At 42.2% G+C, this 20,462-nt stretch overlaps 1 protein-coding gene across 2 annotated transcripts in view; it reads right to left on the reverse strand.

Annotated features, from left to right (window-relative positions):
* LOC122776787 (plexin-A1-like) overlaps positions 1 to 20,462 on the reverse strand; it is a 239,030-nt gene that overhangs the window by 55,109 nt on the left and 163,459 nt on the right. For both annotated transcript variants that reach the window (XM_044037510.1, XM_044037509.1), the window contains exons 11-15: positions 16,439 to 16,535; positions 11,102 to 11,325; positions 2,259 to 2,410; positions 1,483 to 1,603; positions 1,209 to 1,345 (exon numbers count right to left, since the gene is read on the reverse strand). In XM_044037510.1, the coding sequence (XP_043893445.1) occupies positions 1,209 to 1,345; positions 1,483 to 1,603; positions 2,259 to 2,410; positions 11,102 to 11,325; positions 16,439 to 16,535 (731 nt within the window). The remainder of the gene's footprint in view (positions 1 to 1,208; positions 1,346 to 1,482; positions 1,604 to 2,258; positions 2,411 to 11,101; positions 11,326 to 16,438; positions 16,536 to 20,462) is intronic.

Below are 20,462 nucleotides of genomic sequence, written 5' to 3' on the forward strand. Positions count from 1 at the left end.
GCTGTATCTGTGGATTACTGTGAGGTGGCTACGGCTCAGAAATGACTGCTGTGACAGCAAAGCTAGCATATAGTTGCTTCAATGGAGATTAGCCATGAGAGGCTAATCCATGTATTTGACATGCGAGCGACTGTGGTGATAGTTCTGATTTCTTCAAGCGCTAGATTAGGAAAAGCAGTGCAGACAAAGGGGTCCTGTGTGTTTGTGTGTCTGCGTGCAACACAAGGAGTCGTCCCACTCTCTCACACACACAAAGCTTCTTTTTTGATTGAAATGGTTACACAATGGATGGATTATTAATCGATTACTAATTTAATCTGCAACTGTTTTGATAATTGATGAATGGGTTTGAGCAGAGGTGGGTGGTAACGCGCTACATTTTACTTAATCCAAATGTAGCTGAATGGGATAATCCTAATTTATTGTACTTTTAGTTAAAGGGTGATGTATTTAATTTCCCAAAGAATTAATGTATTATTGTTTTAGTTCAAGGGTTATTTATTTTATTATAAAGACCATATTTATTGTTTTATTTAAAATCTTATTTAACATATCTTAATTTGAACATTGTAGTTTTATATTATGTTGTGTCTATTTTGTACCATTTGTGTTGCTCTGAATATTTCAAAGATTAATCCAGAGAAACTCAGTACTTTTGAGCAAAAATGATTTGTATGTTGTGTCCTTCAACTGAAAAAACTGTCGAGGAAAACTTTCAGGTCTATCTGAGAGGGAGTGTTTGTGTGTATACAGCAGCAGTGCAGAGGTGGGCGGGGCATGAAGCTTTTTTGTTTGTTAAACTGCTGAACGATCTTGATTTCTGAGCAGTTAGATTCACTTGTGATGCTTGTTGTGAGAGCATCTTTGCATTGTCAGTCATACGACAGTCTATTTGCTGCCGTCTCACTTTACTAGCCCAATGTTGTTGTTGACCCTAGCTGTCTTGACATAATCACTACCTGTGTGCAGCATGGAAATGTCACTGAGGAACACAGGACTGAACAATAGCAAGGCTTATTCATTTGACAAAAGTTTGAATGTAACAGACATTTGTTTCAATTTAAATGCTGCACACAACAGTTTAAGTAGGCTCATTTTTTCCCATTCTTATCTTAATCCTAATATCCTCAACTGTGTTGCTCTCACTTGCCCACAAGATAATTAAAATTCAATTTAGGTTTAAGAGGAAAAAATAAAGTGCTTCTCACCTTTTGAAGTAGCAGGGCTGTGGTCCAATGCTGACAGACACGTAGCTGCCTGCGTTGAGGTTGCTTCCCTCGATGGTGACCCGGGTGCCGCCAGAAATGGGCCCTTGAGAAGGCTGGATACGGGTGAAGTATGGAGTCTGGATAACAAACAGTTTGAGTTTAAATAATTTACTCTGCTCCTAGAGATTTTTCTAACGAAAAAAAAATAAAAAATAGAACCGGTTCCACAAAAAAACACCCTTTGAAAAAAAGTTCTGGCTTTCATGTTCCTTACCACAAAGGTGAATGGCCTTGGGGACAGGGCTCTATAGTCACTGGCGCAGTCTCTCACACACACCTCCACCTGGGCCTCTTGAACCCTGTAGCCTGTCGCATCGTTCAGCAGACACACTATTCTGTAGATGGAAAGAGTGAATATTCGTAAATAAGGTTTTGAATTTTTTAGAAATGTTAAATTCACCGGAATGTTTAACAAAACTGTACCCAAAATGATAGCATAAGCAGGCGCACACATTATCCACAAAGCAAAGACAATCACATCCAAATGAAACCTCACTCTTTAATAAGCAAAATACCTGACATTAGATTTGAATCCAAGTCTCAGGAAACGGTGAGAAAAGGTAACATAAAAAAATAATGCATGTAAAAAAGAGGGGGAAACATGACAAATATGTCATGTCTGGTGTTGTGCAGGGATGTCAGTAATAATGTGTGTGTGTGTAATATTTGAAAGGAGATGCCCTCTATCTCAACATGCTTCATTTCCTAACTAACTGTACTACAGAGGGATTGTTTGATCTGCATGAACTCAATTCCTCCGCCGTGCAGGTCCCTGCAGAGGAGTAAATGTCAGGATGGAGGGATGAGAAGAATGAAGGAATGAGCATATGTCGGGGGGTTATGGAGAGAGACGAGGCTGCATTTCTACAGAAGCTTGCCCTGTTTGACTTTCTCCTGATGTAAGGTTGGTCAGGATGAGAGAGGTGTTGTTGGATGTGTCTTCACATGCACGGGTGTGTACGTCAGCGTGTGCAGGTTTGTGTAACTTACCTCTCTGCACTCACGTATTCCTCCTCGATCGGTACACAGGGCACTTTGCCCAACCTGACGCCCGGCTGAATGTCTCTGAACTGCAGACCCAGGTTCTCCCCCAGGATGGTCACCCTGGTTCCTCCTTGGCGAGGCCCCGTCTCAGGAAACAACTGGACCGAACAGAATTGGAATGGAAGAAAAAAAGAGACAAAAGGATTCAACAATTGTTACGAGCACATTCCAACAAATAAATAAACAATGGCCCTTGCCTTAAGTTAAGTTAGGTTTATTTTAAAGCACTTACTGCCAATAAACCCTTCTAATCTTTACACACTGGACCTTTAACGACACTGAATGAATTAATTGTCTGTCTCCATTCAACCATATTAAAGGCTGAAACAAACATGACATTGCATGAACACACTCAAACAAACACACACAAAGACACGCAGGAACACTCCATACAGAATTGCCCTGATCAGGTGATTCAAGTTTTAACAAAGAAAAATGACCCTCTTAACACAGAATATGAGGGGGGGTAAAAAAGGAAGTTAGGCTGAGACACAGAACTACACCAGCATCGTTTCAGCGGTTTAATTGAAACTCATTATGTCGGCATGGCTTCATCACCGAGGCTGTGGCGGTGTAGCGCGCGGTCACACTGCTGACCCATAATGTGATTTATCTAGCCAGATTATGGCGCATAGCAGGGACAGGTGTGGTGTGACAAAACAAATATGATGACTGATGGACGGTGGCTGTCACAAACACACACACACAAACCTAATCCCTAACAAGCATCACAAGGTAATTATGTATAATCTGTCCACCGCCCTGTTCTTCCACAGCGCTTGGCTGAGCAGACAGCTCAGTGTGGAAATGCAAAGTCAGCCACTGACAGTTTGGAGGCATGCTGCTATTATTATAGAGCAGACAGTAACGAACAACAGATCTTGACAAATGGTGATTTCAACGGTGTGGACTAGTTTGGGGGGGGGGATGAACGATTTGTCTTGCCAGACAGAGGAGATGTAATTCTAAACTTTTATATGGAGCAAGTCAGTGGAGATCCAAACCCTTTTCTGCAGGTTGTACCTGCTGGCACACACACAGAACTACTACTACTACTACTCAGGTATAAGGTTTGGCAAATGCCTCAGGCAAGGAAACCTCTGAGTGTTATTCAGTGTCTTTCCCCAACCTGTCCTCCAACTGAAACGTACATATAGGTCGTTTTCTGAAAACGTGACTGTGGGTGGTTTTTTTCAAACCCCTGAATGCGACGTAAAGGTAGTATTTTCCAACTCGAATATGCACAGATGTTACTGAGGGTAGGGTTAGGGCAAAAAAGACAGGGTTAGATAGTAAGAATTACCTCGCTACTGCACCGACTGCCGGTGCCGACAAAGGCGAAGCCACTTTATACAGCGTCTAAGGCGGAAGTGGTTGCTGTTATGTATACAACCGCTAGGGGCGCATGTTTTGAAAACGTAAATACAGGTCGTAATTCCTGCATACGACCTATATGTACGTTTTATTGGAGGACAGTCTCCTTTCCCCACCTTACATTTGAAAAGAGGGGAACAAAAAAAATCTGAATATCAGTATGAAATTGCTCAAAGCATAATGGAAGCAACAACTAACAAAACAAAAATGGCATTAGGGAAATAATCAAGAAAATCAGTTGGCTGAAAGTCAGTAAAAGAATAAACACCAACACTGGAATCATATCATTTTTCAAGTCATGATAATTTAATTAAACAAAACAAAATTAACATATGGATAACTGCTCATTTCGAAATGAAATGCAACTACCCAATGATTCTTTTAGATTAACCTTATCTTTATCGTTCCAAACATATGACTAAAGCAGATAACAGACAAATCACAAATCTTGGATGCTCTTGCATGTTAAGAGCAAACTTTGGCAGCGTTGTTCTTTATCAGACATTGTTATTATGGAGAAAGACACAACTTCAGCAGCAGCCACATGACATCTGTTATGGCTTTAAGAATGAAAAACAGCATTTGTTGGAGTAAAAAAAACACTGTTACCTTACACTAACAAATAACATGTATAACAACATAATAACGGGAGAGACCAAAGGGGGGAGACCCTGATGGAGCAATCTAGGCGGGGATTATGCTGCCTGCTATTTGGAAGCTGACTCACGATGCTTGCCAATGGAGCCTCTGCACTTTGGCTCCACAAACACAATTGCTGGCAAACACTGACCAGAGTGAGTAGCCATCAAGCTCTAGGGTATGGTACGGACAACAGATGTCGGGGTGTGGAAATGGGGATTCAGATGTTTTCGGGGAGAATGGAGCTATGATACCACAGAACACAATATCAGCAAACCACCAAGGCCTGGCATGTAAACACTGGCAGAGCCGCAGACAGGCAGGCAACAGAGAAAGACGGGGAGAGCAGTGCTACTAAAAGTGATTACCGACATCATCTGCGGAGGGGGCTTTTCACAGAGGGACCTGTGGATACTATGGAAATGTATAGTGTCACATGAAAATAATCAACAAAACATGGGGAAAATGCACATGTGGCTCTTGTATGGGAGAGCAGTCTGCCCACACAGTATCAAGACAGTCCTCTATCCAGATCCACATCACCACCACAGTCTAATCCTTTCTTCCTTGTGCCATTACAGACCTACCAATAAGAGGTCGCCCCAAATCCATCCTTTATTTTTTTGAGGCAAACACACAGACAAACGTTAAAGCACTCAGACAGACTCTTCTTTAACTGGTCGCATTTTACAACACGCTCTTACCCGAGGGCGGTCAAACCTCGCAAGGTGTCCTTCCTCGTCTGAAAGAGACGCACCGGGCTTTCAGTTGACTTGGCGGCACATTTAGACGCTCAGAGGAGAGCGGGGGTAAAATAAAAAAAGTTAGAGATTGAGGTTACGGTCAGGGCCAAGAAAAGGACTGAGGTTAGGGTTAGGATAAATATCCAGGTTAGGCTGTGTGAATATCCACACTCTGATTCGGTGTGCCTCTTTCAGACGTGGACATTTACTGTAAGGGACAGAGCAGCAACATATGACGCTCTCAGAAAGACAAGGGGCTGCATTAACCCCAAGTTGTCTCAGGACTATTTGAATCCCGACCGATAACTACAGTTAAGAGAGCACTAAAGTTAACAACAATCATACAGGCAATTGGGAACCGGGCCTAGAGACTGAGTCAACCACAGAAGTGGCCCACTTAGCCGGTGCACCCCCTCCGAACAATTCGTTTAAAAGGTTTCCAACCCCACGAAGTAAAGTTTCATATGACATATGGATGGATGAAAGACAGACTGCAATTTTGAGCTGTATCGAAGCACTTAGCCCTACCCCTCCACTTTGCGTGCTCATGTGTAAGTGTAGCATGTCCACATTCTTGTTGAGGTAAAAGAGGTAGGGTGAAATAAGCTAAGTGCCAGAGAAAGGACATTTTTCAGGGGCACACTTCAAACAGATTGTTATTTCCCAGAATAATGGAATCCAAAGAAACGAATGGCGCTGACATTAAACAAACAGAGTTCAGCAGGTTGCGTAGCGATACGCTAACCACAGCACAACTTGCTTCTTGTCTATTGTGCATTTTTTTCCTTGATCCAGGAAAAACACACAACATCTGCTTACGCAAAAGCCACCGGAGACTCCTGATGACGCATTGTCCCACTCCCGTAGCAGCAGGTTTTAACCACTGGCCCTTTTAACTCAGTTCCAAGGGGTAGGAGAAGAGGTGGGGGCAGAAAATTAGAAATGGAATCATGCCCAGATTTTTAATACCACTTTAACCAAATATTTACTCTGTCACATGAGCCTCACTACTTGTGGTGGCATCATGTGTCACTCCTAATTTGTACCCAGACAGGTGAGGCTGTGAAACCTGACGCATACATAGTACATCACTCACAAGCCCGATTTAAGCGTTGAATGCCAGACGCCTCACAACAGTGAGTTGGGCTGCAGACCAAACTCAAATACCATTTACACTGCATGGGAAAAGGAGACTTAATGTCAGCAATAACGTCACTGTCTATTAACCTCACTATGACCTCCAGCTATGTATCCAAAATATAATAGCTGTGGTATAAAAGATGGAGCCAGAAAGAAAGAACCCACTTTACCTACAAACTAAATGAAAGCAATTAAGTTCCTCCGACATCTCGGAGTGGATTTCCACAGGAACCTCAGCAACTCTTGGAAGTATAAAAGTATGGCACCACATAACAAGATAACTAGCGCTTACGGAGCCTGTGGGCATTCAAGCAGATGCCACAGTGTGGAAATGGGACCTCAAGCAGGCTTTGGACTCATGTTACAGCCATTTGACACAGCACTATACTACATTCAGACACAAAACCACCGGTCTCTGGGGAATGCAAGTACAAACACCCTAAAGCTGAAAATGTTTTTGGAGGAAGAGTGATCTGATACAACAGTAAGAACTAACTAACAAGCCTTAGGATAAAACGGTTAGAGGATAACAGATATAATTGTTCCGCATGAGCAAGCAAACTGATCTAAAACTCAACACAACACAACACAACACAAAGGACTGGAAATGCCTGGCCCCTGCCAGATACTAGCCACTGACCAGTGAAGCCTGGAAGCACTGACCAGATATTCAGACTGAACGGCAACATCTTTACTGCGCCATCATTCAGGGTGACACTGCACGGCTTATTAGCTGATCCTTTCAGACCGAGCGTTTGATTTATTTCTGACAAAGGCCCGCTCCGACTCCACCATAACCGATCCCCTTTATTGGGTACAGAGGACACTCTAATTAAACATCCAGTTCAGAGTGATCATTCAAAGACGGTGCTCTTCATACCTTGGCTCTAACACTTTGTTATTTAACTTGCTGTTGATAGATTCTCTTTTTCAGAGCTTTCTCTTGTTGACATGGTTGTGCGCGGGAACATCAGCCAATTATTACTGCTGTGATTGCGGCGCGTATTATTCTTTAGTCTTAGTCTTGCACTGTGAGCACCTGGGGTGGTATGGAATGACATTTTATTCAGGAGTGTAGGTGTGTCTAAATGCCATGCGATTGTCTGATTAAACATTTGTGTTGACAAGCAGCCGTTTTCCACTTGTTATTCACCTCACAACTTAAAGAACTTTGGAAACAACAAATCCAATTTTTTTCTTTGGACATTCTTTTGACTCTGTGTCTCACCAGGAACAACAGAGCAGGAATCCAGTACAAGTAACGAACCAGGACGTCTCTCTGTGGAGGTGAGAATACTCAGAAGTCATTCGAAGCAAACGGGGGAGGACGGGAAATTCAATTGACATGGGGTTGCTGTTTTCCTTCATGGGAATACCGAATCTAAAATACTCTATATGCCTGGTTATTATGTTCAAACGTTTGCTAAACCTGGGAATAATGAACTGGGAATATCATTTTTCACATTTATTGTTTGATTATTGTTGGATATTCTAATGCGTCGCGAGGCTCGCGCTGATGATACACTGAGGTTACTGCAGCAGAACGTATATGATTGACCAGAACACCTATTGAATACAGCATCAGTCAGTCACTGACAGGGCTGTGTGGAAAACATGTCAAGGAATCACATCCAAAACCTAAATACAACCCTCTGTAATGATAGAAGGAGAAGTGATACTCACGCTTCTACGTATGTATTATCTAAATGACATCCTTTGAGGGTTATGCCAGGGGGCGGAGCCAATCTCAGCTCACACTGGGCAAGTGGCAGAGTACATCAACCAATGTTGACATGGGGGGGGGGAATGGAAACTCCACAAGAAAGTCTCTGGCCAAACCACGGTTTAAAATAAGAACCAGTGGTTCACTGAACCGCATGGTTGATTGACAAATATACTGTAAGTCTAATGACTTTCTTCTCGGGAATATGAACTTGATTGAAAAATAAGTCAATGAATCAAGAGAAAATGGGCAGCCAGTGCTGTCCTCATATCAATACGTCTTTTACTTCTATCTTTTTACAACTCTTTAGACATTTATTACTTCACGTTCACTCCACTTTTCCCCCACTATTTCCAAACTATAAAAACATCACTCTCGCATTTTCTGCTCCTTCTCATTCTCTCGAGCACATTTAGGCACAGATTTACAGAAGTGTGGACACGGAATTTCAAAGAGGTCTGCAGGTCTGCTGTGTTCTTGAATGTAGATATTTGTATTTGCAAGAAAAAGCTCCACACAAGCACATTTACTGTGTGTATATTAGACGGTTAGTGTGTTTTTACAAAACCACCACCACCACCATACGCAGCATTATGTTACACTTTTTACTAACTCTACCTTCTACAGGTAAAGCTTTAAAGTAAAAGTCGTGACGTCGTCATACAGCTGAGTTGACCCTTAATGATGATTTGACTGGTGACAAGATCTAAAATCTCCATAAACCTGGGAACAATCACATTTCTTTAAGGACAGATACAGAACCTGACACATGGGCCTCTTTGTCCTCAATATATATATCATTCAAGATCAACTACTTTTCTTTGAATTGTCTTTGTGTTGATACTTTTCAAAAACTATGGGCTGCTTCCTTTTGAAGGGAAACGCCCTCTTCTGAGGCAAAAACCAGAAGAACCAGAAAAACTGTCCAGTGCCTGATTTTGAAAAAATGCCTAAAAGTGGTGGAGGAAGGTGAGATATTGAGGTAGTGAAATCTCATTTGCTCATTCGCTCACACCGAGCTTCAAGCAGAGGAGAGAGAAAGTCGACAAAGCAACAGCTCTGGCGCTTATGAAAGGGGGAGGAGTCGGGAGCAACAAGCCTCGAGCTGGTTGGACAAGGGTCAAAATTTGAATGCAGTCGCTGTTGTTTGACTAGAGAAGCAGTTGATACACTGATTTAATCACAGCGACATGTATAATAATTTAATACTACTACTAAAAACTGTGAATATTTGGATCAAGGCATAACGTTGCTACAGTATATACCCATATACACTGGTTACAGACATTAGAATAAGCATTTTATTAAAAATATAAAAGTACCAGTTTGATGTAACGCTGAGTAATAATACAATTACCGTGCCAAGGGCGGGTACAAGGTCCCAACATGTGTGTGTGTGTGTGTGTTTTAATAGCAACACACGTAAGTGGAGCAGCTTTCATTCTGGGTTCAGGACACGTAGGGCTTTCGTGACCACAGGGGCTTCAACAAAGAGAGCTGACGCAACGGCCTATCAAGGTTTCCGAGTACTTGAATCTCCGCAGGCGACATTTACACTCCTCAAGAGTTGACGAGATTATAATGTGTAGCTCAAAGAAGCTGTGCCACTTTTTTTTTTTTTTTGCAGGTGATTTTTGAACTGTAACACTGGAGCGAGCTTGATTAAAAGACTTTGGGTTTGAGCGATACAGACTGAATTTCAATGCCGATTCCCCCCCTCTCCTCAGTTCAAGCTGCCTCCACTTGCTACTCCCTCTCTCTCTGTCTATATATATATATATATATAAAATATATATTTATATACACACACAAGCAAGATGCAATAGTGACTCAACTGCGTGCGTTGAAACAATTAAGCAGTTTAAGAGAGTTTATTTCGTACACGTAGGTTATTCTTCTCGACAGTAAAATGAAGAGTGAGGAAATTATAATTGCGCTTGTTTTTGTTGAACTTGATTTAAAAAAAACAGAAACAAATAAACGTACAGTCTGTGTGCTGTAAAATAATATCCGTGAGTGAGTGTTCAGCAACAGAGGCCTGAAATACTGGACAATGTTTCTGGACGGCAGAATGTCCTATTTATTCCACTTCATTACTAAATATAAAAATACTGGTGTTAATTCAATAATTTGTAATATTAATACCAATATATATGTGTGCTGCTTAAACCCGAAACAGCATCCTCTTTATTGCCTTTTTTTTATTATTAAGCACTAAAAAACATTTTTATTCTTCATGAATAATACATTGACACAAGAGCATTTAAACTTTTATATTTTACATTTATCCAAACACAAGAAAGGCACTGTTTAAACACTGTGATTGAACTGTTTCAAAATGTCACCACAGAGGCTCAAAACTTGGCCTTGATTAAACTAAAAAAAAAAAAGAAAAAACCAGGCCTTTAATCTAAGTCAATATTTCAGTGACTGTGCGGCTTGTTTTTGGACTGCAGCGTCTGGGGTCAGGGGTCGCGCTGGTTTCCAGCATCTGCCAACGCAGCAACAGCAAAAATGCTCTCTAAATCATCCGTCCTCTCATCTACAGGGATGAGACTTCGTTGTGCGACAGAACTTACTTGGTTGAGTGTGAAAGGAAGCCCGGCTCAGTGAGCTCGTGTCGGTCCAGTCCAGTCTCACAGATGGCACTGGTCCTGCTCCAGTTCAGACAGATTTTCAGCCATGCTGAGACATGCGGTGCCAATCACAGCCTTTTAGAGGCAGGTTTGGTACAAACCAAAAAGACTATGTTTTCTTTAAGAGAAGAACAAATAACTGCACTTATTTATATGTGTTGACACACCCATTATGACGATTGGTCGTACTTTTATTCAGATTTGTCCACGGGGCTTTTTTATTTCATACGTTTCAGATCCAGAATGAAGTGCAGGCTTCCAGACTCATTTGTAACATGCAGCACTCTGTTTACCAGGCAGCTGCTCCCATTAACACTGAACATTACAGAGAAGGCACTGAGTGAATTTGTGCCATATTCTCTCTGCTTAGGTGCACTACATGTCTGAGACAGACTTTTTAAACTGCCCAGTACCAAGAGTGACACCGCGATCGCATTCATAGAACAGATGCATATGAGCAGCCCAGTAAACCAGCCATGCGTCTTCAAAATATCACTGTTCCACACTGGTCTCACATGCAGGATAGACACTTACCTTTGTGATCTTTGGATGGGTGCAGCGGCTGTTGCCAAGCGTGGCATGCATCCATCCTCCACCTTCTGCCAGCGGGAGTGGGAGGTGGGAATTTCCTCCGCTGGTGCACTCCTGCCGGAGGGAGCACTTCCTGTCCTGGACACACCAGCCACATTCAAACCTGGGGTCAGCCTTCAGGCACATGCCACAGCTGTCCCGCAGTGCTCTGCACTTGTACAGATGAGCTGGTGAGACAGAGACAGGAGGAGAGAGAAAGATGTGATGATCGAGTGAGGCAAACTTTAGCCAGTGAGGAAATCAACGACCATGATCCATGAAAAAATTCAAATGTATCTGTCGGAAGATTAACATCTTGAAAAACCTGTTTGACTTCAGAAGGAATCGCAAGCAAAAGAGATAAATTAGCGTGCATTTTCTTTAATTCAAGACAATGTCACAGAACAATTCCACTCAAGAGATTCTTTCATCATTATTTCATGTTTTAGTTTCACACACACACAGAGGAGCGAATAAAATCAAGCCCGTCTGAGAGAATGCAATGAAACCGAACAGCCGGCAAAAAAAAAGAAAAGAAAGAAAGGATAAACTGGAGCACTGGACGTACTGGTGCCTCCAAATGAGCTTGTGTGCACCATATGTTACTTCTCAAATTGTGACATTTTTGTTCTCAAAAATGATGGAGCCCGTGTACTTTTGGAGGAAAAGAGTGAGAAATTGATCAGTATATCTTCCCCAGTGGGAGAAAGATTTCCAACTGGATTACTTTCTCCTTCGTCTGTTTGCATTGAGTTACGTCAGTGTTACGCGCACACGAGATTAGCATGGCATTGCCATTTCCAAACACAGGAAGTATGTTCTGCATTCACCAGCTGTATCTCCAAGCAAACCTGAACATAGCACTGGACAGTCTAGATTTTAAATACCATTAACTTCTAATGCCCTAAGATCTATGGGCAATCAAATGTGATTGGTTAAAAATGTAAACAAGCTGCTGCTGAAATGCCAAAACTGTCAGAAGAGCCCGAGTTTATCAGCAGCAACAGTAGTAAGGACAATGTTTGTGGGTTTTTGCACGATGTAATAGAAAAACATTGGAAGACACGTTCCACAGATAAACATAAGAACAACAGACGCTCCGCCAGAGCCTCTTCTATAATGTTGATATATATGATTTCATTTCCATATGCTTGTACATGTATCACGGGAAAGTTCCTTGGCAACAGCAAACTTTCCTGCATGCTGCCAGGAAAGAGCAGAAATATTACAGATAGACATTCAACTATGCATTTATTTGATTTATACGATGCTGCTTTATTTGTTCTTTACATTTATTGTTTAATTTGCACTGTTTCCATATAGTTCTAGTCCTATTTTCTTCCCAAACGTTTTAATTCCACCACTGTTCTGTAACAAATACATCATGACATATCATGCATTAAATTGGCTTGCAGTGAATAGAGTATCTCACTGTGTCATCATTATCATGGACAAACATGTATTGTAGTGCAGTTGTGTGTCCTCCTTCTCGGTGCTACGGAAATGAACGCCCTAACTCGGAGTGTTAGTGGATTTTTAGCTCTACTATTCATAATTTCCTTTTTCTTTTCTTTTTTTTTCTAAATTCCACCTGAGAATTGTCCTTCTTGATGAACATATTTTATGTAAATTGCGAAATGAAAAAGTTATCAGGCTCGTGCGTGTCTGCGAGTGTGAGACATCAAGAAGAACCTGCATAAATGACTATGAATCACCTACATAACACCTAAAGCTCTCTCCCTCTCTCTCTCTCTCTCGCTGTGACAACGGGAGAGCAAATGTATGAATAAATAGAGGGGGGAAAAACAAGCGACCTAGAGGGATATTACAGATATCAATTCAACAGGTAATGTCTTCCGACGCCAACAGGGAAATGATAATTTGTTGTTTGTAAAACCATTCCCTTACCTCTGTGGTGAAAAAAGTCATTAAAAGTGAAAACACACACGTTTATTTATTAATTAATCTATATATATATATATATATATATATATATATATATATATATATATAGATACACACACATATACATATATATATAAAATAAATAATTAAAAACTCAAACATCAGAGAAATGAGAGGAGAGGGAGATGAAAGAAAACAGGGAAGAGGGGGAGGATCATTTTTTAGCTGTGCTTGTTAACAAAACAGCAACACGAATTGTTCTGAATTTAAAGATGGTGAATGAAGCCCCGCGAGGGCGAGAGAATCGGAGGAAACAGAGAGGAGGAGAAGAACAATCTGAAAAACAAACAGAGGAGAGGAAAGCATATGCAAACGAGATAGCAAACTGAAACTGTTAAACTTCTTTTGATTTCTGTTTTGATACCGTTTGTCGTCTGTTAATCTGCATCATAATTGTCCCCCGTTGAAACTCTGTTGCCTAAACTGCAGGCAGGTGTTTTTTTCTTTTTTCCTCTTCCGCCGTCACACCAGTAAAACAAATTTGAAATTAACCAAAGTGGAAAAACCAAGGTAAAAAAAAAAAAAATCCATCAGTGCAACAGAGCATACAAGGTTTCCCTCCTCCCCGGCAGACATACGGCGGCTGGACTTCAAAGCCAGCTTCTTTCGGATCCGTCTGCCCGCCGCGGCCCTTCGCTCGCCCTAATCTGATTAGCCGCAGCTCGGCTTAAAAGTAGCGCAATGCTAATTAATCTGAACCAAATGAATGATTTAATTAACATTAACATCTCCACTTTACACCGGGGCGAAACTGGGTGAGCGGCGCTGAGCGGCTCTCGCCTCGGACGGATAATGCAGCTCCAATCGAGGGAGAAAAAGAGGAAGACGGAGCGTGGAGGGATTAAAAGAGGCTGGAGACAAAAGGGAGGAGAAAAGGGAGGAGAGGGTCTTTATGAGATTTATGAGTGAGGACGGTTGTATAATGCATGTTTTCTAAAGACTTTTAGACCTTCAACACTAAGCAGTCCAGTGAATACACCATCTTAATGGGTGTTCTGCCAGACTGAAGAACAGAGATATACTGTATGTCTATAGTGCTAATGTTTTTGATCCATGCACCTCTTCCACAAACCTACTTTTAAGGAACACTCACCACATAGAAAGTCAAATATACTAGACTATACACCCGCTCAGCTGCTTGTTAACACAAATATCGAATCAGCCAATCACATGACGGCAACTTTAAGATGTGAAGATGTGGTCAACGCAAGCTGTTTTAAGTTCAAACCATGTATCGGAATGGGGAGGTTGGTCCAAGGGAAGGTCAGAGGGGGAATGGCCAGGCTGGTTAGTAATAATAAAAAGGCTCAACTGCACCTCAAATAACCACTTGTTACAACCGAAAAGTGAAAAGAAAAACATCTTCTCTGTACGCACACAGCGCATCAGGTGCCATGTTATTAGGCGTCGTGTGTACCTAATAAAGTGGCTGGTGCCTCCACAACCACTGGATTACAAATGCACTGAGTCGCCGCCGTGTGATTGGCTGTTGAGATATTTGTGTTAACGAGCCGGTGAGCAGGTGAATCTAATGGTCCCTGTTATTATGAATATTAATAAAGGAGCAGTGTTTGACTTTCTCGGTGGCGAGTGTTCCCAGGCAGCCGAGTTAACACCACCCTGTCAGATGTGAAGCCTTCAATATTACCTTTACTGTAGAAATCTGGGGAATTATAGACTATGCACATATTATATGTAGCTTATTATAAGAGATAGTTGGGAAGAATTTGGCTATTTCGGATCATCAGTATTTCTGGTTTATGTATAACCAATAATATAATTAAACCTATAGTGTGTTTCTATAGCTGTGATAAAATACAGTGTCTTTTCTAAAGTAGAGTCTCATGTAAGTAAAGGCTCATTTTAAGCACTTGTACACATATACAAATATACATATACAGAAGCATATTTCATTTCTGTCAGTAAAACCTCAAAACCAAAGCACCAGACAGGATTTAACAGATCGTCCAAATGATAATGCATAAAGTTAAATGCTCACTGGACTCGAGAGAAGTCGATACCAAACGATCTTTGAGATAGTGAAGTCTGGTGTGGTAAATGGACATTCTGCACCGTCAGGTTAAAGAAGCTATAAACAAGTTTCACGAAAATAAGAGACTTGCCGTGATTTCCGCTCGCTCGTTTCAAAGTTTAAAGAAACTTTTTTCATGCTGGGTGAATGTGAGCCAAATGCACTGAACCGTTAGCAATTTAATCTCATTAACGCAAAAGTATCATTATATCTGAATGTGTTTCTGGCTTAAAATGTTCCATTAAACACATAAATGTTAAAGCGCGTCCTGCATAATTACGTGACTCATTAAATAAACTCAGATAAAAAGTGCCGAATAAATGACTCACTCGAGATCGGCCTTTGTTGAACAGTGAATACTGATTCACTGAACAGTCATCAAACCCACAGAAAGTGATCAATTGACTTGATTAATTGAAATGGGATTATTTATTTGGCTGTGACGGCGGCAGAAGGGATGAGAGAAAAAGCCTAAAGGAGCACATTTAAAATAAAAAAAAATGACACCGGCAGAAGAATTAGGTCGTGACCGATAAGCAACTCATTTCCCGGTGCAATCTGCAAAACGAACCGCTTGAGCGACATTTATCAAAATTAGGTTAGATACAACGAAAAGGATGCGAGATTAAAACGTGCGCGTGTGCCTTTTTAAGACGGAAATGTAAAGCGAGCGGTGAGGGGAGGATTAGTTGATCCGACTCTCCATGTGTACGTTCGGAGCCAAAGACTTCATGACACTTATATTATCTTACGTAACGGGACGTCTGAAATCATTAGCCTCCTCCGCCCCAATATATTACACTTGATAAAGAATTCAGAATTGGAAATTGTTTTCCACTTCATGCACAAATAGCGATTAAAAATAATAAATGCCATCCCTCCATGTCGCTTTCTGTTTTTCTTTATCCATTCCTTTCTCTACCCCCCTCGCCATTACACGGTGCATTTATCATCCTGTCATCCACCCATCTCTCTCTCCCGCTTCTCCCGTTTACTTACTACATTTGTTCATTCTCCTCTCCAACATCCATCCCTATTAATTTCTGTGTTGGATGTTTGTTTATCATGGGTTTCCATCAATCACTCCCTCTGCCCCCTGAGACGAGAGTGTGTGTGTGTGTGTGTTTTTTTTTATATATATATATATATATTTTAATTTCTAAACGAGTGGTACACTTTCACCTTCCTCTCTGAAGCCTGTCAAAAATGAAATTACATGTTTCCCATGAAGGGGGGAAAGAGTGTGTGCAGCATTGTTGCGGATAAACAAGCCGACGGACCGTCTCCGTTTTTTTGTGTCCCACCTTGAATGTTGAAGGGGTTGTCGATGACGAAGTTTCCGTTCCACACCACGGAGAGGTCGACGGGCAGGTCGCTGATGTCGCTGCCCTCGTAGTCGTACTGAGAGATACAGAGAAACAGAAGGGGAGAGAGAGTGTTTTGATTTATGAAGGACTTGTGCGAGACATTGCTTCATTTGCATAGTGATTCACTGCTGCTTGGTCATCGCAGACAGCGACGCAGCCCGAGCAAGAAATGCACGGATAAATCCATATTCACCACACCACACAACAAAAACTGCACATATTTTAGAGAAATAACAGATGGGTAACAGTTGAATGGGCATGAATGAATGAAGAGGGAGGAGGAGGAGATGAGGGGAGAAGGATGGAGGGAGAGGAAGGACAGGTGATGACAGGAAAATGGGGATTAGGAGAAGACACAGGAAGTGGCGGAGGAGGAGGAGAGGCGTGAAAGCAGACAGGAATCGGACACTGGCAGACGTGCGAGAGGACCTTATTCATTTACACATGAGCTAAGTGGAGGGATGAGGGGGGGAAAGGGAGAGATAAGATACGGAGCAGCGCAAAGTGAAATTGGCATTTCCAATTTGCTCCCTGACACATTGGATTTGGGAGACGCGGTTCGACCATCCCATATGTGCAACGAGGCCTGAGAGTAGACACATGAGAGAGTCAAAACTTTCCTCGACTCAACTCCGATCCACGGTATCATGGCTATAAGATAGCAACATATCAAGGAGTGACGAGGAAACGTGAATCTATCTCTTTTAAAGACTCTCTTTTAAAGTGCCTTCTCTCTCTTTTTTCTGTTTTTACACCGGTCTTGCTGCTATATTTTGTTATCTTATGTTAATTTATACATAGTCATAGTTTCTGAAAAAAATGTAAACAACATTTCTTATGCTTATTTTATTGTTAATATTTCTATTTTCTCTTTTAAAATTGTTATTTATATATTTGTATTTTGCACCAAGGGAGTGGCACCCAAATTTCGTTGTCCACAAAATAACGACAATAAAGGCTATTCTATTCTATTCTATTCTATAGAAGGCAAAGAGACTTTTTGTTATTGAGAGCACAGACCTTCATCAAGGCTTCCAGAGCACTTCCAAGATCTATATAGAACTTTACCTGCTTATAGCTTTTACCGTCTTACATAAGCATGACAAAAATCACCCTGTTCTGTTACGATGTCACTGTCGTGATCTGTAATGGTGTTGGTTCAGACTCCAGGAGAGGGCAAAGAAGAATAAGAGGACAGGGAGTCAGAGTCAGAGTCACTGTAAACAGGCACAGTGTGGGAAGTCTGGATGTCTGCTGAGACAGTGAGAAGCTGAGAGGAGAGCAGGCCACTGAAACCACAGGATTCTCCGAGGTCAGCAGCAGCCCCAGAGCAGAGGGATTCAACCAAGACACTCTCTGCACCACAAAGAAAAGGCTGATTGGCCTTAATTCCTTCCCACCAGTGCAGTGTGATCCAAAATCCATCACACATGAGGTCGGCTGTTGATTTTATTAGCATCGCCATTATGTCCCACTGGCTCAAGGTCTGTGTACAGCGGCGAGTGGCCTCAGAGAAACCACAGGACCCCCACACACACTCATGCCCACACCCCCCCCCGCCCCCTCCTTTGCTCTGCGGCTTGGCCCCCATTAAACTTTAAGGCTTTGGACTTGTTTGCCGTCACCAAAACACTGGGCGAGCTTGTTCTCTTGTCAGCCGCTGCCCACCCCGCCGCCCGCCACATCATGCCTTATTCAGACGGTCACATGGTTCCAAACGCCGACGCAAACCACACTGTGACACCGCGTGTCACAAGGCACACCGGGCATCGCCCGCTGTCTGATTCACTTCCCACGGGAAACTTGAGAGTAAGAGAGGAGTCGCAGGCAGGTTCAGGGGAAGTCAGGGGAAAGTCAGTGTGAGTAAGATTCATTCTCTGGTGACTCTGAATGTAAGTAAAGTCACATAGCGTTAATTAATAATGGATCACACTAGTCTCGTCGGTCCCCAGGTATTACTCTTCCGTGACCACTAAAATTTCAAAATGATTTTCTTATGAGATGAAGACGAATGGCTTGCACCCAACGCTAGATGTAGTCAACCTTTTCGTTTTCATAAACAATGCATTGGCCTCTCAGCCGATCCGTCTTCTCAATAAAATAATATCAAACACAATTTGATCTACACTTTATTGTCCATTTTCCAGGCTACAGTGGACATACGCCGCAAATTATATGTCCAGCGAGCTGGTTACACAACTTGCTAACCTCCGCCAGGAGAAGAACGCAGACTATTATGTCAAGTGTCATGATTTTATTTCGTTTTTTTGTCTCCCGGTTTCCAGCGTGACCAGTGTTGTGTCCTTGTCTCCGATTGGTTGTTGCCGCAGACTCCGAACTAATTTGGGCCTGGAAATCGGAACGGAAATCTGCAATGCACGGGGGAAAGAAAGCCTCCAGAGACGCGTCTTTAAAAAACGTTCCCACATCGTATTTGCCGATCAACCACCAATCAGTCGCCGGTTGCTTTTGTCAGCATGTTGGAAAACTCATTAGCAACAGTCAAATCAAGATGGAAATCGTGTGAACGAGGCTAAAATGAGACGGAACATTTGAGCTTTATTCCAAAAGTAGACAGTTATCTTTGGAAAATGACATACTTTGAGGTAATAATTACAGTCCTATTGCCATAACACTTGAAGCTTACTTTTTAAAGTGGAACTTTGCATGTCCGGTCGCTATTTTTGCCTGTTTCTCTCTCTACAGAGCTCCCCCTACAGGCTTGGAGTACTATTATCACTAGCATACACATCCATCCATTGTCTACCACTTTATCCTCACTGGAGTTAAAAACTCACCACTGACACTCCCCCAATCTCCACCCAACAAGGCTGTTAAAGTAGGGTAACACTCCAGCATAGTTCTGCTTTACATTGGCGACCATAACAAATGATGATTACATACTAAAACGCTTCATCTCTGGACAAGAACACATGGTTAGGACCTGCACCACACACAGAGAACAAAATGAAGGCAATCTATCGCTCTGGTAGAATGCCTAAAAATATGTCACCTTACATAGTTACTGCAAACCATTTGATAAACACCACAATAACATCGGAAAACTAGACAAGTTCAAATCTGAAAGTCACGTCTCGAGGCTGCTCCCAGTCGCTCACTCCTCAGATAATTTGTGTGTGAATACGAGAGAACGGGGAAGTCAATCCGTTGAAATCAAACGCGTGTAATCGAGATGCATCCAATCCATTGCAGATTCACCTCGCTCTTGTTTTCACTCACGGGTTGGGAAGAGTTGAACGCTTTCACTAAAATCACCTCTCTTAGGGCTTAATGAGGGACTGTAGCTGTCTTTTTTTTATGATTTATTAGCTGGGCTTATGTTTTCCACATTTCCTGCCAGCAATTATATTTTTTTGTCCCTCAGCCATCCCTCTCTGGGTTACCTTCTTGGCCTCCATTAAGGATTTCTTCCATACTGAGCATTCTTTTGGTCTACTGGAGATTAGATGTTTGGATTCTTGTCTTGCTGGCCTACAGTTTGTCTCTTATTTTTTATTTTTCATAACTGATTATAGCTAGAGGTATAGCTGTATAGATGTAGTGGGACGCTGGCTTTGTCCTCTATAAACTAGTATCTCTGATTCTGTTAGGTGCATCAGTAGCTGTTGACTCGCAGCTTGTTTCCAACTTTTTCCCCAGCTTTGATGTTAAAGGGGTGGCAACAGTGTCCGTTTATAACTCTTCATCGGTGGAGCCCAGTAGGTGGAGGTTGCTCTTCCCCGACTGAGAGGCCTCTCTGCTGGCCTGCTGTCCTGACTTCCCTCCCCTGAGCGCCCTGAGCTGCTGGAGATGAGTAATCAGACTCATTACTGAAGCCTCTGGCCAACTTCTCCATGTCACTGCATGTAATTAATCTACCTGAGCCAACTCAGAGTGTGCCCCAGCCCTCCAGGGAGGCGAGAGGAGAGGAGAGGATGGTAAATGTAACACGTCTTTCATG

This window comes from Solea senegalensis, linkage group LG11 (assembly GCF_019176455.1).
Source record: "Solea senegalensis isolate Sse05_10M linkage group LG11, IFAPA_SoseM_1, whole genome shotgun sequence".
NCBI lineage: Eukaryota > Metazoa > Chordata > Actinopteri > Pleuronectiformes > Soleidae > Solea > Solea senegalensis.